Below are 16,343 nucleotides of genomic sequence, written 5' to 3' on the forward strand. Positions count from 1 at the left end.
GGTCTTGGGCTCTGTGGGTGCTGAGAACAGACTTAGATATTCTTGATAACTTGTGGACAAATAATCATACTCCACATAGTTAGCAATGGAGTATAAGCAGTTAGGAGCCTTGCCCTTAGAGGTCACATAGTCTTTAAGCCAGATTGGTGGCCTGGTAACTCTTTTGCCTCTACCATTCTCTGCAATTTGCCCAGTAATACTAAGCTCTGCTGCTGCTGATTTAACTCTTTGTACTGAATTATCAGGTTCTTCTGTTATTGATTCAGATCCTTGCACTGAACTCTCAGAATTTGCAGGTTGTATATTATATTGAGAAATAGATGCATTGTCTGCTGTATTTGTCTCATGACCATCAGTGGTGTGAGGTTTTGTTGTTTCTTCTGCTATTGTGTCACTATTATTGTCATGCTGCATTGTGGGAGGATGATCTGGTGGTGGTGGTGTATGAGCTTGTCAGTGTCTGCTAATGTTTGTTATATCATTGATTGGTATGAACAATACCTCCTCTTCATTTTCAACCTGCATGGCTCTAAAAGGAAGAATCCCTTCTCTGAAGCTTACATCCCTGCTAACAAAGAAAGTCTTGGAATCTAGATCAAGTAACCTATATCCCTTTTGAACTTCAGAGTACCCCATTAGTACTTTCCTTCTTGCCCTTGAGGCTAGTTTGTCACCCCTGGGCAGGCTGCTTGCGTAGTACAAACAACCAAATACCCTTAGATGATCCAGTCTAGGTTCCTTACCATAAAGCAACTCATAGGGTGTTTTTCCATCTAGTATAGCAATAGGTAATTTGTTGATCAAATAGACTGCAATCTTTACACACTCTCCCCAGAATTTAACTGGAATTGAACTGTGTATTTTAAGGGCCCTTGCCACCTCTAATATATGTATATGCTTTCTTTCAACTGTTCCATTTTGTTGAGGTGTATAAGCACAACTACTTTGATGAACTATGCCAAGGGAAGATAACAATCCATTACATTGTGAATTGAAACATTTTGTGCGATTGTCTGATCTCAGTACCTTTACAGAAACATCAAACCGATTCCTTACTATTGTTAAGAAGTCTTTAAGCACAATTGAAACCTCACATTTGGATTGAATTATAGAGACCCAAGTATATCTACTGTAATCATCAACTACAGTTACAAAATATTATTTTCTTTCAAATGTAGCCTTTCTATAAGGTCCCCAGACATCAACATGAATCAACTGAAAAATACTACTAGATTTACTCTTACTAACAGGAAAATTTAACCTGATTTTCTTTGCCATTGGGAACACTGAGCAGTTCTCATGTACTACATTATTGACTTTATTCTTTAAGCTAGGGATATGTTACATTGCAACTGTTGATGGGTGCCCCAGCCTTAGATGCCATAACTCTGCTTCATTTCCTCCTCCGGTTATTGTTGCTCCTACTATGGGTTTGAACTCTCTCTATAGAATGTAAAAATCATTACTTTCTCTACCAATCCCCATTACCTTGCCATTGTAAAGTACCTGAAATACACAGAAGTTAGGGGACACTGAAAGTAGATTAAATTTGAAGCTGGGATATGCAACACATTTGTGATTTTATGACTCCCTAAAATTATTGTATTTGCTTCACATGCTATGGAAGATCTACTTCCTGTTGGCACGTGCACTCTACTGTCATGTTGTTTTTCCAAGCTCCTTTGTTCTTCTAATAGTTTCTTGCATGGTATAATATAATGAGATGCTCCAGAATCAATTATCCACTCACAGGCATAGGTACTAGATAACAATGTAACAGTACCTGCCATCACATTTAAGGTACTGTCATTAGATGGTGGCTTGTTCAGGAGGTCCATCAACTGTGAGTATTCTTCCTCAGCGAAGAAATGTCCTTGCATCTGATTTTCAGTTGTTGCATTATTGGCATATGGTCTGAATCCTCCACTAGACTGTGCTCTACCACCCGGCTAGCCTGTGTTTCCACCAAATTATCTAGTTTTCTTCTTACTTTTAAAATCTGGAGGATATCCTACAATTTTGTAGCAGTTTTCCTTCAAGTGACCCTTGTAACTACAGTGTTCACAGATTAACCATGTGTCCTTTGGTTTGAATCCTTGTGTCTTTCCTGCTAACATAGTAAGTGAATCCGTGTGAGTATCTACCACACCAAGTGTTCTTTGGCTTTCTTCCTGAGTCGCAATCGCATAAGCTTCATTAATTGTAACTACTGGTCTCCTTGCAAGTATGTTACTCCTCACATTCCCATAGCTTTCATTTAAGCCCATAAGGAACTGCAACACACGCTGAGATTTCAAATGTTCAACTGATGGCCTTGATTCCTCACAATCACAGGAAGAGAGTGGAGATTTAACATCCAACTCATCCCCATAGGTCCTTTATTTTAGTGTAATAACTTGTCACTGGATCTGTTCCCTGCCTCATTGTTTCAATCTCTGTCCAAAGGTGATAGATCCTTGTTAGGTTTGATCGATCAAATCTCTCCTGAAAGTTATTCCACACCTTTATCGCATCTGAGGCATAAACAATCCCTGGCATTAATTTGTTCGAAACTATACTTCCAATCCAAGACAACACTATCGCATTACACTTTTCCCATTATTCAACTAATTCACCTTTGTATCTGCTCTTAGTACAGGAACCGTCTACAAATTCAAGCTTACTTTTTTCTCTCAAAGCTAGTTTCATTGCCCTACTCCACATGGCATAATTCTCTGGCCCTGTGAGCTTAATTGGGATGAAAACTAGCCCTGGAGTATCTCCTGCTGGAAGAAATAGCGGGTGATTATGATCAAACGAGCTTACCTCGTTTCCAACCATATTTGCGGAAATTATCTTCTGTAATTAGCTCAATTTCGCCAGAGCCTCACGCTGGACCGGATCCTCATGATCGCCGCTCTGATACCATGAAGAAATTGATACAGAGATGAAGCTTCACTGCTAGATCAATGGAGCAGTGGATTAGGGCACATGCAGAGATGAATATTCTAGAATCTGAGATAGAGAATGAAGAAGAGAAAGATATTTTCTTATATCTCTAAGCGTACATATGATAGCCTTTTATAGACTAATACAATTATATTCTCACGTGCACTACATGTGCAATTAACCACCTCCAATAGTAATCACTAACTCTAACAACTTAACAGACTCTAACAGTAATTAGGCAAGCTAAGTCTCTATTATTGCAATACAACTAGCTACTCAAATCATGTAAATATTTGCATTGCAAATGGTTGTTCATATATACTTTGAGTTTGTATCCAAATGAAATAGAATTTTTGCTATGGCCATATAGTTCATGCCGGAAAAGTTCATATATGCAACTTCAATAAAGGGTGTGTTTGGTATGATATGGAAAATATTATTTTCATGAAAAATGAGTGGTTTTATCACTTATTTTCCCTTGTTTGGTTGGTGAGTGGAAAACTTTTTCCGAAAAATATTTTCTTGTGTTTGGTTAGAGAGTAGAAAATATTTTTTACGAAAATAATTTTTTATACTACCCTCTTCACCCCCTCGTCCCCATGTTTTCTGTGCTCCCACCAATACCCAATGTTTTCAGGACTCTATTTTCTTCAAGAATTTAATTATTCTTCTAAAAATTCACTCAAACCCAAAGGAACTAATGTGCTGCTTTACTTTTTTACGCAAAAATAATGTTGAAATTTGTGCTCCATAACTAAAAAGAAAATACTCTTTTTTTGGTTGAAAAAGAAAGTACTCTTTCTACAACATGAAAATAAAATATTCATTTTATTGAAATAAAAGAAAATATTTTTTTTACATCATGAAAAGAAAATATTCATTTTGTTGAAATTTAAAAAAAATATTTTTTTAACATCATGAAAAGAAAATATTTTTTTTATTGAAATGAAAGAAAATACTTTTTCTACATAAAAAGAAAGTATTGTTTTTTGTTAAAATTAAAAAACTACTTTTTATATCATGAAACAAAATACTCATTTGTTAAAATGAAAAAAAAAAATCTATCTATAACATGAAAAGAAAGTACTATTAATAATATTTTTATTTAGGGAGGGGTTGGGGTGGAGGGGGTGGGGTGGGTGGGTTGGGGTGGGGTGAGGTGTGGGGGTGGATTGGTGGGGATGGGGAATAGAGTGGGGAAGGTTAAGAAGGAGTTTTGGAAAATATTTTCCCTTCTCTTGATAGGGAAAATATTTTTCTCCAATTGGAGAAAAATGGATTCGGTTGAGCGTCGGCCGTGCCCCTCGGTTTTCTACTCTTGCCTCTCCATTGACTAAATTGACGCAGAAGGCAATTAAGTTCCAATGGTTAGATGCTTGTGAAAAGAGTTTCCAGGAATTGAAAGCAAGATTGACTACGGCACCGGTGTTGACTCTACCAGAGGGTATAGATGGATTTGTGATATATTGTGATGCTTCAAGAATCGGGCTTGGATGTGTATTAATGCAACATGGAAAAGTGATAGCTTATGCTTCTAGGCAACTTAAGAATCATGAAAAGAACTATCCAACACATGATTTAAAACTTGCAGGAGTGGTATTTGCATTGAAAATTTGGTGTCATTATTTATATGGGGTCCATGTGGATATATTCACGGGCCATAAAATCCTTCAATATATTTTCAAACAGAAGAAATTGAATCTAAGGCAGAGAAGATGGCTTAAATTACTTAAGGATTATGACATTGATATTTTATACCATCCGGGGAAATCTAATATTGTGGCAGATGCTCTTAGCCGAAAATCTATGGGTAGTTTAGCATACTTGGAGGCATACAAAAGGCCATTGGCCAAGGAAGTTCATCGATTGACTAGTTTGGGAGTTCGTCTTACGGATTCTAGTGAAGGAGGGGTAATTGTGCAGAATAGGGCTGAATCATCGCTTGTTGTGGAAGTCAAAGAGAAGCAATACAACGATCCATTGTTGGTGCAATTGAAAGAGGGAATTCATAAACATAAGACCATGGCCTTTTCTTTGGCATGGATGATAGTACACTAAGGTACCAAGGACGACTATGTGTTCTAAACGTGGATGGTCTCCGTGAAAGAATTTTGACTGAAGCTCACATTTCTAGATATTCCGTGCACCCAGGTTCTATAAAAATGTATCATGATCTTAAGGAAGTCTATTTGTGGAATAATATGAAGAGGAATGTGGCGGACTTTGTGGTAAGATGTCTGAATAATCAGCAAGTGAAGGCCGAATACCAAAGGCCCGATGAGTTGGCACAGAACATAGAAATTTCAATGTGGAAGTGGGAAATGATTAATATGGATTTTGTGGTTGGATTACCACGCACCCCACGTAAGTTTGACTCGATTTGGGTAATTTTGGATCGACTCACGAAATCAGCACACATTTTGCCGGTTAAGTCTACTGACACAGTGGAGCAGTATGCTCAGTTGTATATCAAAGAATTAGTCATGTTGCATGGCACCCCAGTTTCCATCATTTCTGATCGGGGAGCACAATTCACTGCTAACTTTTGGAAGAAATTTTAGCAAGGTTTGGGTACTCAGGTGAATCTTAGTACAGCCTTTCACCCGCAGACTGACGGGCAGGCAGAGCGGACTATTCAGACGCTTGAGGATATATTGCGTGCTTGTGTTCTAGACTTCAAAGGTAGCTGGGATGATCATTTACCACTCATAGAATTTGCATACAACAATAACTATCATGCTAGCATTCAAATGGCACCGTTCGAGGCTTTATATGGTAGGAGATGTAGATCTCCCATTGGTTGGTTCAAAATTGGAAAAGCAGAGTTGATAGGGCCAGACCTCGTGCATCAGACTATGGAAAAAGTTAAAATCATTAAGGAGCGGTTAAAGACCGCTCAGAGTCATCAGAAATCCTATTCGGATGTTCGTCGTAGGGATTTGGAGTTCAAAGAAGATGATTGGGTATTCTTGAAAAAATTTCCCATGAAAGGGGTAATGCGATTTGGTAAGAAAGGAAAATTGAGTCTGAGGTATGTCGGACCGTACAAAATCATCCAGAGGATCAGTGAGGTGGCGTACAAGCTTGAGCTACCACCTGAGATGTCATTAGTACACCCGGTATTTCATGTGTCTATGATGAAGAAAGTAGTTGGAGATCTGACACTTATTGTTCCGGTTGAGACTATTGAGGTAAATGAGAAATTGACTTACGAAGAGATTTCGGTTTCTATTATTGATCGCCAAGTCCGAAAATTGAGAAATAAAGATATTACCTCTTTGAAAGTGTTGTGGCGAAACCAACAGGTTGAAGAGGCTATTTGGGAGGCCGAGGAAGAAATGAAGAAAAAGTATGCTTATTTGTTTGAATGACCATGTATTTATAAAGTTGTGATCTAAAAAATTATAAGACTTACTTTCTATGAATTATGTATGATTTGTACATTTAATGTTGAGGGTGTTCCGTTCTGGAAATATATTTCTTATGAGGCCACAGTTGGTGTTGTTTCGTATTATGTTACGTCATTGGATTATGTATATGCTATTAGGATGTGTTTCTGGGCTCTCTGACAGGTGGATAGGCCAAATTACAAAGGAAACTCTAGCGAAATTTTTGAAAATTTAGGGAGTTAGTCAAACTTGGGACTGCTAGTTTGTGGTATAAAACAAACGAAGTTGCATATGATGCTAATGATGGATTTTACCCTCATTCGAGGGCGAATGATCCTAAGCGGGGGAGAATGTAACACCCCGAAAAATTTCGAAGTACTTAAGTGTAAAGCCCGATAAAATTTGCAAAGAAAATAATATTTCATGGTGCCACACTAGGCTTACGTGTTTGGGTTGAACAATGTACCGGAAAGTAAAGAAAACTTTTTGGCGAAAAAGCGCGTTTATGCGGTCCATTATGCGACCGTATAATCACTCTGTGGGCCGCATAATGGCCGCAGAAGTGAGCAGGAGATGGCCAAATCTGGCACCAGCTATGCGGTCGACTATGCGACCGCATAGTGACCGCATACACAGACAGATTTTTCATCATTTTGTCAGCAATTTTGCGACCTATATGCGATCCGCAGAACCGTTCCGGAGCTCCATTTTTGGGTTTTTAAAACCCGACCCTATTTCGTTAAATACACTCTTTGGGTCATTTTTTGAGCTATAATATGATATTTAGAGTGAGAGAGAGTGGCCTAGAGTGAGAAGGTGTTCTTCAATTCTTTCCCAAGTTTTGAAAGATTAAGAAGGGAAACTCACTAGGTCTTCATCCTAGAGGTAAGATTCTACACCCTAACCCTCACTTTCGAATTTTATGTAGAAATAGACATCTAGCAAGATAATATCTGGGCAGAGGGTTGTTTATTTACATGCATGTGTTATAAAAGAGTGTAGGAAGATTGTTGAGCTAAAAATGGTAAAGATTGGGTTGTGGGAAGATGGAATTCTTCATAAAAGGACCTTGGAACCTTAATGCACACTTAGTGTTTGATAAAATGCTCAAATGAGCTAGGACCATGATCATCTTCCTAATTTTGATTCAACTTGTTATATTTCTACAATAGATTAAAGTTGCTAAGAATTCCGGAATATTTAAGAGTTTAAGGAAGCTCATGTTGGCTAAACTCTTCTCTTAGAATTGGATCCCGGGATATTCGTGTGAATTATGTAAGTCCCGAGTGGATCATTATAAAATTGGCTGTTTCGGGTAAGATTGGGTTGAAAGATATAAGTTGAACAAGTACTCCAAATGCATTATTTATGTTATGTTATTAACTGAGGATGTGTTAAAAATATAGGATGTGCATTAGAAATGTTCGACTTCAAGTTAAATTCAAACGAAGGATATTATGCCAAATTTTGTGAAATATCTCTATGTGACTTAGACTCTTAATTGCTCACATGTTTACTACATGTCGTTATTGTTGATGATGATGTTGATGTTAGAAAGTGAAAAGGTAATCATGAAATACTAAATATGGCCAACGTGCCAAGAATGATCTTATAATAATGGCCATTAGTGCCAATGAAATGAAAAGATGTGAAAGTAATATGAAATGCGATGATTGATATAAAAAGGTTGATGTCTCGATTAAGACAGCCTAACCGATCGGGTCGTGATCGGACACCATGTCGCACACATGGTGGTGATTGTACTGGAAATTATAATTGAAATGGTAATTATGGTTGATGTCCCTAATGGATAGCCTAGCCGATCGGGTCGTGATCGGACTCCGTGTTAAAGATGGTGGTATTGATATTGAGAGTAATTGTGGTTGATGTCTCTAATAAGATAGCCTAGCCGATCGGGTCATGATCGGACTCCGTGCTGAGAGTACGGTGGTATTGGTATGTGGAATAATGGTATATCGATACTAAAAATCTCCCAATGTGAGATATGGAAATTAATTTGAACAGTGTCTTGATCCTAAATTGAGGTTTGATGTTGATTAAAGCTTCCTTTGATATTATGATAATCTTGTTTGTATTATTTGTTATTCTATTAAGAGGGAGTTTAGTTATACATACTAGTGCTATTCGATAGTACCAACATCACTTTTGCCGGGGGCGCTGCATCTTTCAATGGATGCAGGTGGTTCCACAGCAGGAGGTATTGGTCAGTGATAGCAGTGCACCTTCTTCCCAGCTGACTTGGTGAGCCCCACTTCATTCCGGGGTCATGAATCTTTTGTACCTTGTGTATTCTGTTTGAGGTATAGCCGGGGCCTTGTTGTCGGCATTATCATTGTACTCTTCTTTATCTATAGAGGCTCCGTAGACATAGTGTGGGTTGTGTATTGGTGCTGGAAAAAACAAACTATGCTATGTTGTGGTTGTATTACTTGTCCGTTATGAGACTTTAAAAATGGTGAAACTTATGGTAAAAAATTGATAATTACAGACATGACCACTTTATTATTTAATTAAGGAAAACATATATTCTCTTTATTCATGAATGAGTTTGGGTAGAAGGAATCTAACAGGCTTGCTCGGTCGGGTTCACTCGGTTGAGCGTCGGTCACGCCCCTCGGTTTTGGGGTGTTTGAAAAATATTTTTCAAAATATTTAAACCAACCAAACATGAGAAAATTAAAAAATATTTTCCGAAAAATATTTTCCTCTTGCCAAACGCACCCAAAATCTCCGTCCTAAGATCTCACCAAATCATAGCTTGCAATAATTATTTTTAGATTACACGTGCCGTGCATACAGAGTATCCACAGCTCAAACAATTAATTCATGCCAAACCATGTACGTATTTTGATCCTAGCTAATCCTAATCCTCCATTAACTCGATTGTTCCCACCGCCCAAGTTTGACTTAATCTGTCTATTTGCCACCTATAATTCTCCATATAATGATCCAAATTCAACAGCTAGATGGAATATCTTGTATAGTAAGACTACAATCCTTAGTTCAAGCGATGGCAGAGACTTTCACGTCTCTGCGCAAATAACAAATACAGCCAACCAGCCAAAATGATATTGGTGTAAGTGTTAGCTAGGCAGTAGAAAATATCGTCTTAAATTTACACAATATGAACGTCTTGTCAAATTACAGCTCACAATGCGAAAATGCTCTAATTATAGAAAGTAGACCAAGTTAAATGAATCGGATGCGCATTAGTGTGATCCATTTCTATCATACACCATTGACGAGCAAGCTAAGTTGCGCTCCTATTCTTGTGTTAATATATTAGGCTTAGAAAAAGTCAGCGACTAGAATTGAAAAACTAAATCAAGCTATAATTATGGCAATTAAATTGAGTCACGCATCATGAATTTTAATAGATCGAAGAGTCCATCAAGCAACAACCATATTGTTACACTGTCAAAATGCAAACCTGCCCCTCTCATTTTATTTAGGAAATAAATTATATGCATATCCTTTGGGATTTTTAACAAAATTGATATTGATAATTAACTTTATTGTTGGAACTTTTCCAAAGAAAAAGGCTTGATTCCAGGAATTAGTTCAACTTCCCTAGCTTATTTGACTCCTCTGAGATAATTAATTGCACATATTTATTAAAAAATTCGAAAACTCGTTTTTTAATGTTTTTTTCATCTTCGTTGAAATTCTTTCTCGTCAAAGGACATAAATCACATGAGGCTATTTTCATGTGCTCACTGTCATGGGAATATATCCTTTTATAGAAACCAGGTAAAGTGGCATTACATGCATGCATTCGGGATAGATAATAAAATTATTAGTACGTACTATATTTATGTTGGACCAATTTACCTGAGGAAATGGGTAAAAGGCAGAATGAGAGAATCAGATTTCTATTCTCAGATGGGCTATAAATAGAGTACTGGGATTAGAGCTCTAACGTCATTAATAGAGCAAATTATTAAAGCATGAGGAAATTAAGGAGAGAGGTCTTACATGAAGTGTAAGAACCCTTTTGATAGCCAAGGATGACTTGCCTGCTTCATTCTTAGAGGCTACTAAAATTTAATATATATATATATATATATATATATATATATATATATATATATATATATATATATATATATATATATATATATTAACGTGTTTGATTTCCAGGCAGGTGTCCTTAGCTACTCTAATTGGTTCTTCTTTTCATGCTTGACTCCTCTCTTCTTCTTCAACCCAGTAGAACCCCGCCACTGCCTTTTACGGATGGAGAAATTAACTTTGAGCAATATTGTCATCTTTAAAAATTTGACTTCTAATCTCCATAGGAATTATTGGTACATATATATATGGTTTAATTTGTCAATGCTCAGTGCAAAGTGGTGAGAATGTTCTGCAGCATGAAGGGATCGAGACTATGGACAAGGTATGTAAAATTTTAACAATATGCTCGTCTCATCAAACAAAACTATATGTTGAGTGAAATGATGATTAAATGAACTACTAAGTCGTTTCCAGAATAATCTAGTGTGCATAATGTTTTTGATCTACCCCATATTGTACTTTTATGAAGTTTAATTTTATTGTTTTTAGAGAAATTCCTGGACCCTATATTGCAGAAGAATAATCCCAAATCTAATGAGATCGGATCATTGAAGTAAACACTGTATTCAAGAATAGCGAATTGTACGAAAATTCCAGCATCTCATAATTTACAGAGGTATAGATGGAATACTGGGTCTGGATTAGAAGGCCATTGGGCTGGAGACAATTTAATAGTAGAGTGATTGTTGGGTCATTCAATGAGGAGTGCTATAGAGCCCAATGGTTCAAATAAAATTGAGATTTTGAGAATTATTTCACAAAATGTCGATGTAATTTGTCAAGATAAGTTAAATGCACCGATGACATTGTATAAACTATAAAGTACTTGCAAAATCTAGTTACTTAAAGATTACAACACATAAATCTTTAGAATAAGTATTGATGTTGTAAATTATTGTAACAAGTTAAATTGTATAAATACAGTAATAGTATAAAATTTTATTACATATTCAGCGTATATAATTTATAATCAATTTGTCAATTAACATGGTCACTTGATTGTCTACTCGAATCCAAAAAGGCTTGAAGCAAGTTTTCTCTCTTCAAATTCTTGTTAGGACTTGTAGTATCCAAAAATTAAAAAAACAACTAGTTATACAAGCAAAGGCTACACCACATTCAATTTCTACAATAGGAATTTAAAAAATTGGAATCAAATCATAATACAGAGGGCGGGAAGGAACACACGAACTTATGTTTGTTATCTTTGTTAGCTAGATACATTCGCGTACGGGCTTTGATATTTTATCCAAAGCAAATCATCCAAAATTCTTATCATAAGGGCCCACAGAACATGAGTTTATCCTAATTTTCAGTTACTAGTAGGGATAGCCCGGGCTTTGCCCGGCCCAACGTGAATAAAGCTATGCTATTACAAATAAAGGTACCGTGATAATATCTAGAAGAATGAGCTTTTGTTCAGAGGAGAAATAGAAGATTACAGAGTTACTACAGGAGCCATAATATTAAAATAATATGGCTTTCCAACAAAAGCATGTGATATGGATCTAAAAGATAGCAGTAGTTATAATAGCTCTTGTTGCGACCAAACACACTCACGCAAGTATACGCGGTCGTCAAGTAATAAAGTGACTAAAAGTCGGATGTCGAACCCACGAGGACTTATGATTAACTATTAACTAAATTAGACTATCCTAATTATCTAAACAAGAATTAAACCTAAAAATATTTTATTCTAAACTAATTAAATAAGAAAATATAAATAATGAACTTTGAACAGAGAAAGAGCAGATTTTTATGATATCAATGTAAGGAAAACGATCTAGGGTTATGGGCTATCTAACAATCCTATTGTATTCTTCAATTGAATTGACCGACTAATTTATCTAGCTTATTGGTTGACAGGGTTAATATTGCTCATAAGAATCTGTCGAGTTCTTACTCGCCTATTCAAGCTAACCTAACGCCTATATGTCTATGGAGTTAGAATCAACAAGAACGCATGTATAATTCCTGTAAATCAACCACGCAAGGTAATTAGGTATATGTCTATCCTAACCACGAATCTGTTCCCCGATGCCCGAGTTCAAGAACTTGCCCTACTCAATCCTATATGCAATATAAAATTCCCACTTTCGAGTTCAATTCTAGATTCGTAGATAATATTCAATTGGTGATCAAGCAATTAAATAATTAAGTGCAAGATTGAATAAATAAACTAATATGATAAATCAAGAAGTCAAAATCAATATCCGAATAACAATAGTCGTGAAAGAATCACAACCCTAGAACGTGAAGTTTAGCTCCACATAGACATGGTAGCCAAACAACAAATCATACAAAGAAACATAAAAATTACTAAGTTTGGTGGGAGAAAGATGAAACTTGATGAATTCCAGCCTCCACAGCTTTTTCGTGGCTTTTTTCCTCTCCCCAATATGTTAGATAACCTAAAGGAGGCGTTTTTGGCTTATATATTGCGTACAAAAGTCGTGGGCCAAAGCTCTCCTATTCCTAGTCCAAATCGGCTTCAGGGATTGATGCTAAGGTGGATGCGACGCATCCACCTCGTCCTCCATTTCAATTTTGCCTGCGAAGGTGGATGCGACGCATCCACCTTGTCCTCTATTTCTCAGCTTTGCATGCGAGGGTGGATGCGACGCATCCACCCCTAGTTCCTCCATCTCAGCTTTGCCCAGGTGCGGATGCTATGGCGGATGCTATGGGCTGACTTCACTGCTAAGGGTGCGCGAACTGATCTTTTTCTAGATTGGATGCGACGCATCCAATCTCTCTTCCTCTACCTAGAGCACCTTTTCTTCATATTTTTGCACTCCAAACACCCTAATTCACCACACACAACTCAACTAGTCATAAAACCAATAATTAAACCATGTTGGGCATTTTAAAGATCAAATAACATCAAGAAGCCGTTAAAACATGGGTAAAGTAACATCAACACATATCGAAATATGCCAAACATCACTACCCCACACTTAAACCTTTGTTCGTCCTCGAACAAACCATCCTATAGTAGACAAAACAAAATTAAGCTCTTATCATTCAAAGCACACTGCACCTATGACCATGGTTATTTGCAACAATTAGGCTCTAGACTATGCATCACACAAACTTCCCTTTACTTATGCTCTTCTTTAAACATATTCGAACAAAGACAACATGCTCACAACAACCCTAACCTCAAAAACCGACTCAATGTCACTATGCACTCATGGCTTGAACACCCAACATCATAGAGAAGTCTAATAACGTTACCTATCCCTCGTGAAACCATGTGCCCTCACAACAAGAACAAGAGAGCGAGTTCAATCCACACATTCGAATCTCATGATCAAATATATTTTAATGACTCACATATATCAAAGAAAATCACTCACTCTCACAGAGAAGTCACATGCATGCAATTGGTACCATAGGCTTGCCCTTAATGTAAATCTCTACTAATGTAAGCTCGCTCGATCTAAAATCAATTAGGACTTTTTCATGGTTGTAATGTGGGCTAAGGGAAAGGTAGGATATATTTTAGGAATAGTGACTCAACCTCCTAAGCACTTTAACACATCATCAAATAACTTAAGCGCAAATTCTTCAACACCACTTCAATTTCACAAATAATATCACCCCAATAATATTTCCTCTTTCTTTAAGCACTACTTTAATTCATACCCCCTAGCAAGAACAAGACAACAATTTATTCCTCTATATTTTTCTTTCTTTTTTTTTTCCGATTTTCCTCTTCTTTTTTTTTTTTCAATTTTCGCTAGTGGTGTATTATTTTACAAAATAAGTGTACCCTTCTTTCTTTCATTGGTTCCACTCAAAAGTCACCCCACACTTAGTCCCTTCTTACTTCTTTTAGCGCTCATCTAACAATTAAAGTGCTTTAAGAGGTAAAAGGATCAAAATAATGTCAATTAAGAATAAAAAGGGTATAGGCTTGTAATGTGGGCACCAAATAAAAGGTCTACAGGCTCAAAAGGGTTAACTAGGGATAGATTTTATTTGTGATAAGCAATAAGCTCAAAAAGATCAAAGAAAGCCTAAAATCATTTTTCAAACCGAGCATCACCTAAAATTTCGCTTCAACTCACATACCGGGCAAGTTCTAGACACAAGTACAATACATGGACAACACAAAAACCTCACCACACATGGCACATGACTCACTAAGGACGATCACATTCCGACTCTCAAGCAATGCAAGTATTCACGGAGCCACGAGATATTAAGTATTAAACACAAGGTGAACATAAGTCATGTAAACGAGACATAGGCACCACAAAACATGCTGTCCAATTTAACAAGGCATCATCAATAAATTCAAATCATACAGAAGATACTACACATGCCAAAGTATAAATATGTTACTATCAAACAAGTCAAGGGCGCCTAGGTTCATCATTCTTGCTCCTTTTATTCCCTAAATTCCTAATCTACTCAGAAAAAAAAGCTACCCGGTTCAAACTACATCCCATGGAAAAGAACCGAGGCACAAAGAAAAACCACAGGGGATTATTACTACCTAAAGAAAGCTAAAAGACATATTTTGGATTTTAGTTTAGACTTTAATCCCTCAAGAAAAACTGTCTAGGAGATCAATCGTCGGGAAAAGTCCAATTTTTCTACTTTTTTTTTTTCACAAAAGCTACTACACTTTAGAATGAGTACTACAACTAAGCTAAAATAGCACAGAAACTCATCCAAACGATCTTCTCACCCCACACTTAAAATTTTGCAATGTCCTCAATGCACACTATAAATAATAAGAGGGTAAACGAGACTCCTGATAGGCCAAAGGCCGAAGCAATAGCGGCTCACGAGGTACTCAGACTTCCCTCAGGCATCGTCCTTTGTGTGGGCACCCCACACTTAGTCCTCACCATCTAGCTCGCTTTTGCACTCTTCTAATGGCTTTGCTTCCTATGCTCATAATCCTACAAAACAAAAATAAATACTACAAAATAATAAAAATAAAATAAAATAAAAAATAAACAAAAATAAAAGAAAGCAGTAAAGCTGGGTTGCCTCCCAACAAGCGCTTGATTTAACGTAGTGGCACGACTTGAACCACTTTCTGCCTCCACCTCGAACTTATGAATTGTACCCCTAACATGGCATCCAGTCTGTGGCTATGCTCCTTTGGTGGGGATACAAAAATAAATAGGCCAAGTAACAAATTTTTCACTCTATACTTCTCGGCCTTTATATGAGGAATGTAATTTTTTCTCTCTGGCACGACAAATCCAAGAATGTAAGCATCCTGTTCCTCTTCCATTGACTCCTCCAAAGGCTTAGATGACTCGATTTCCATGTCATCATCCAAATACAATGTCGAAAAATGTTTAGAATGAGAACCAACACGCCCTAACTTTGGAATTGTATTACTATTTATATCCTCATATGTGCACACATTAGAGTCTTCAAATATAACATTATCTGCTACCTCGTATTGCTCTAGTGTACTTTTCTCAACATGGGCATCATCAACAGAAATATGCTCGAATGATTGGCTCTCCACTTTTAGCTCCTCAATTTGGCGTATAAGCTCCTTTTCAGCTTCTGACAACTCATTACTATTTTGTTGGGCGATAGACGCAACAACCTTTGCATTTAATTTATCTTGCAAGTCGTGAATAGTAGTGACAAATTTATCGATCCCTTGTCCTAGTTTAGATCTTCCCTCTATAAAGTGTCTCATCCCATCAGTAAGTTCCTCACGTTGAGCTTCATATATTTCTAACTTTTCAGCCTGTTCTACCAGCCAAGTTTGGCTCAAAATCTCCTCTTTTTCAAAAATTTTCTCTTGCTGGTACTCGCTCTCTTCATTCAATTCTTCCATATTGGCCTTCATTCTTGTGATTGCTGCCCTCATTTTTTTCATATCTTTTTTGAGTTCATCTTGTTGCTCTGCTACTTGCCTCAAAATATCCCTAATATATGCATCAGGTT

General features: G+C 36.9%; 1 protein-coding gene across 1 annotated transcript; it reads right to left on the reverse strand.

Moving 5' to 3' along the window:
• Positions 1 to 1,970: 1,970 nt before the first annotated feature.
• Positions 1,971 to 2,820, reverse strand: LOC142172166 (uncharacterized). Its single transcript, XM_075235950.1, has 3 exons — positions 2,616 to 2,820; positions 2,404 to 2,531; positions 1,971 to 2,321 (listed from the first exon to the last, which is right to left on the reverse strand). Exons 1-3 carry the CDS (start codon positions 2,818 to 2,820, stop codon positions 1,971 to 1,973), a joined length of 684 nt encoding a protein of 227 aa, XP_075092051.1.
• Positions 2,821 to 16,343: the final 13,523 nt, after the last annotated feature.

Source organism: Nicotiana tabacum, chromosome 17 (assembly GCF_000715075.1).
Source record: "Nicotiana tabacum cultivar K326 chromosome 17, ASM71507v2, whole genome shotgun sequence".
NCBI classification, from domain to species: Eukaryota; Viridiplantae; Streptophyta; class Magnoliopsida; order Solanales; family Solanaceae; genus Nicotiana; species Nicotiana tabacum.

What these genes read in the sequence shown, in the direction of transcription:
- LOC142172166 (XM_075235950.1), bottom strand. Translation starts at nt 2,820, where the DNA reads ATGGTTGGAAACGAGGTAAGCTCGTTTGATCATAATCACCCGCTATTT. An exon ending in TACTAAGAGCAGATACAAAG is followed by an intron (nt 2,532 to 2,615) that starts GTGAATTAGTTG and finishes AATTAATGCCAG; the next exon opens with GGATTGTTTATGCCTCAGAT. An exon ending in TGAGGCAGGGAACAGATCCA is followed by an intron (nt 2,322 to 2,403) that starts GTGACAAGTTAT and finishes TGTGATTGTGAG; the next exon opens with GAATCAAGGCCATCAGTTGA.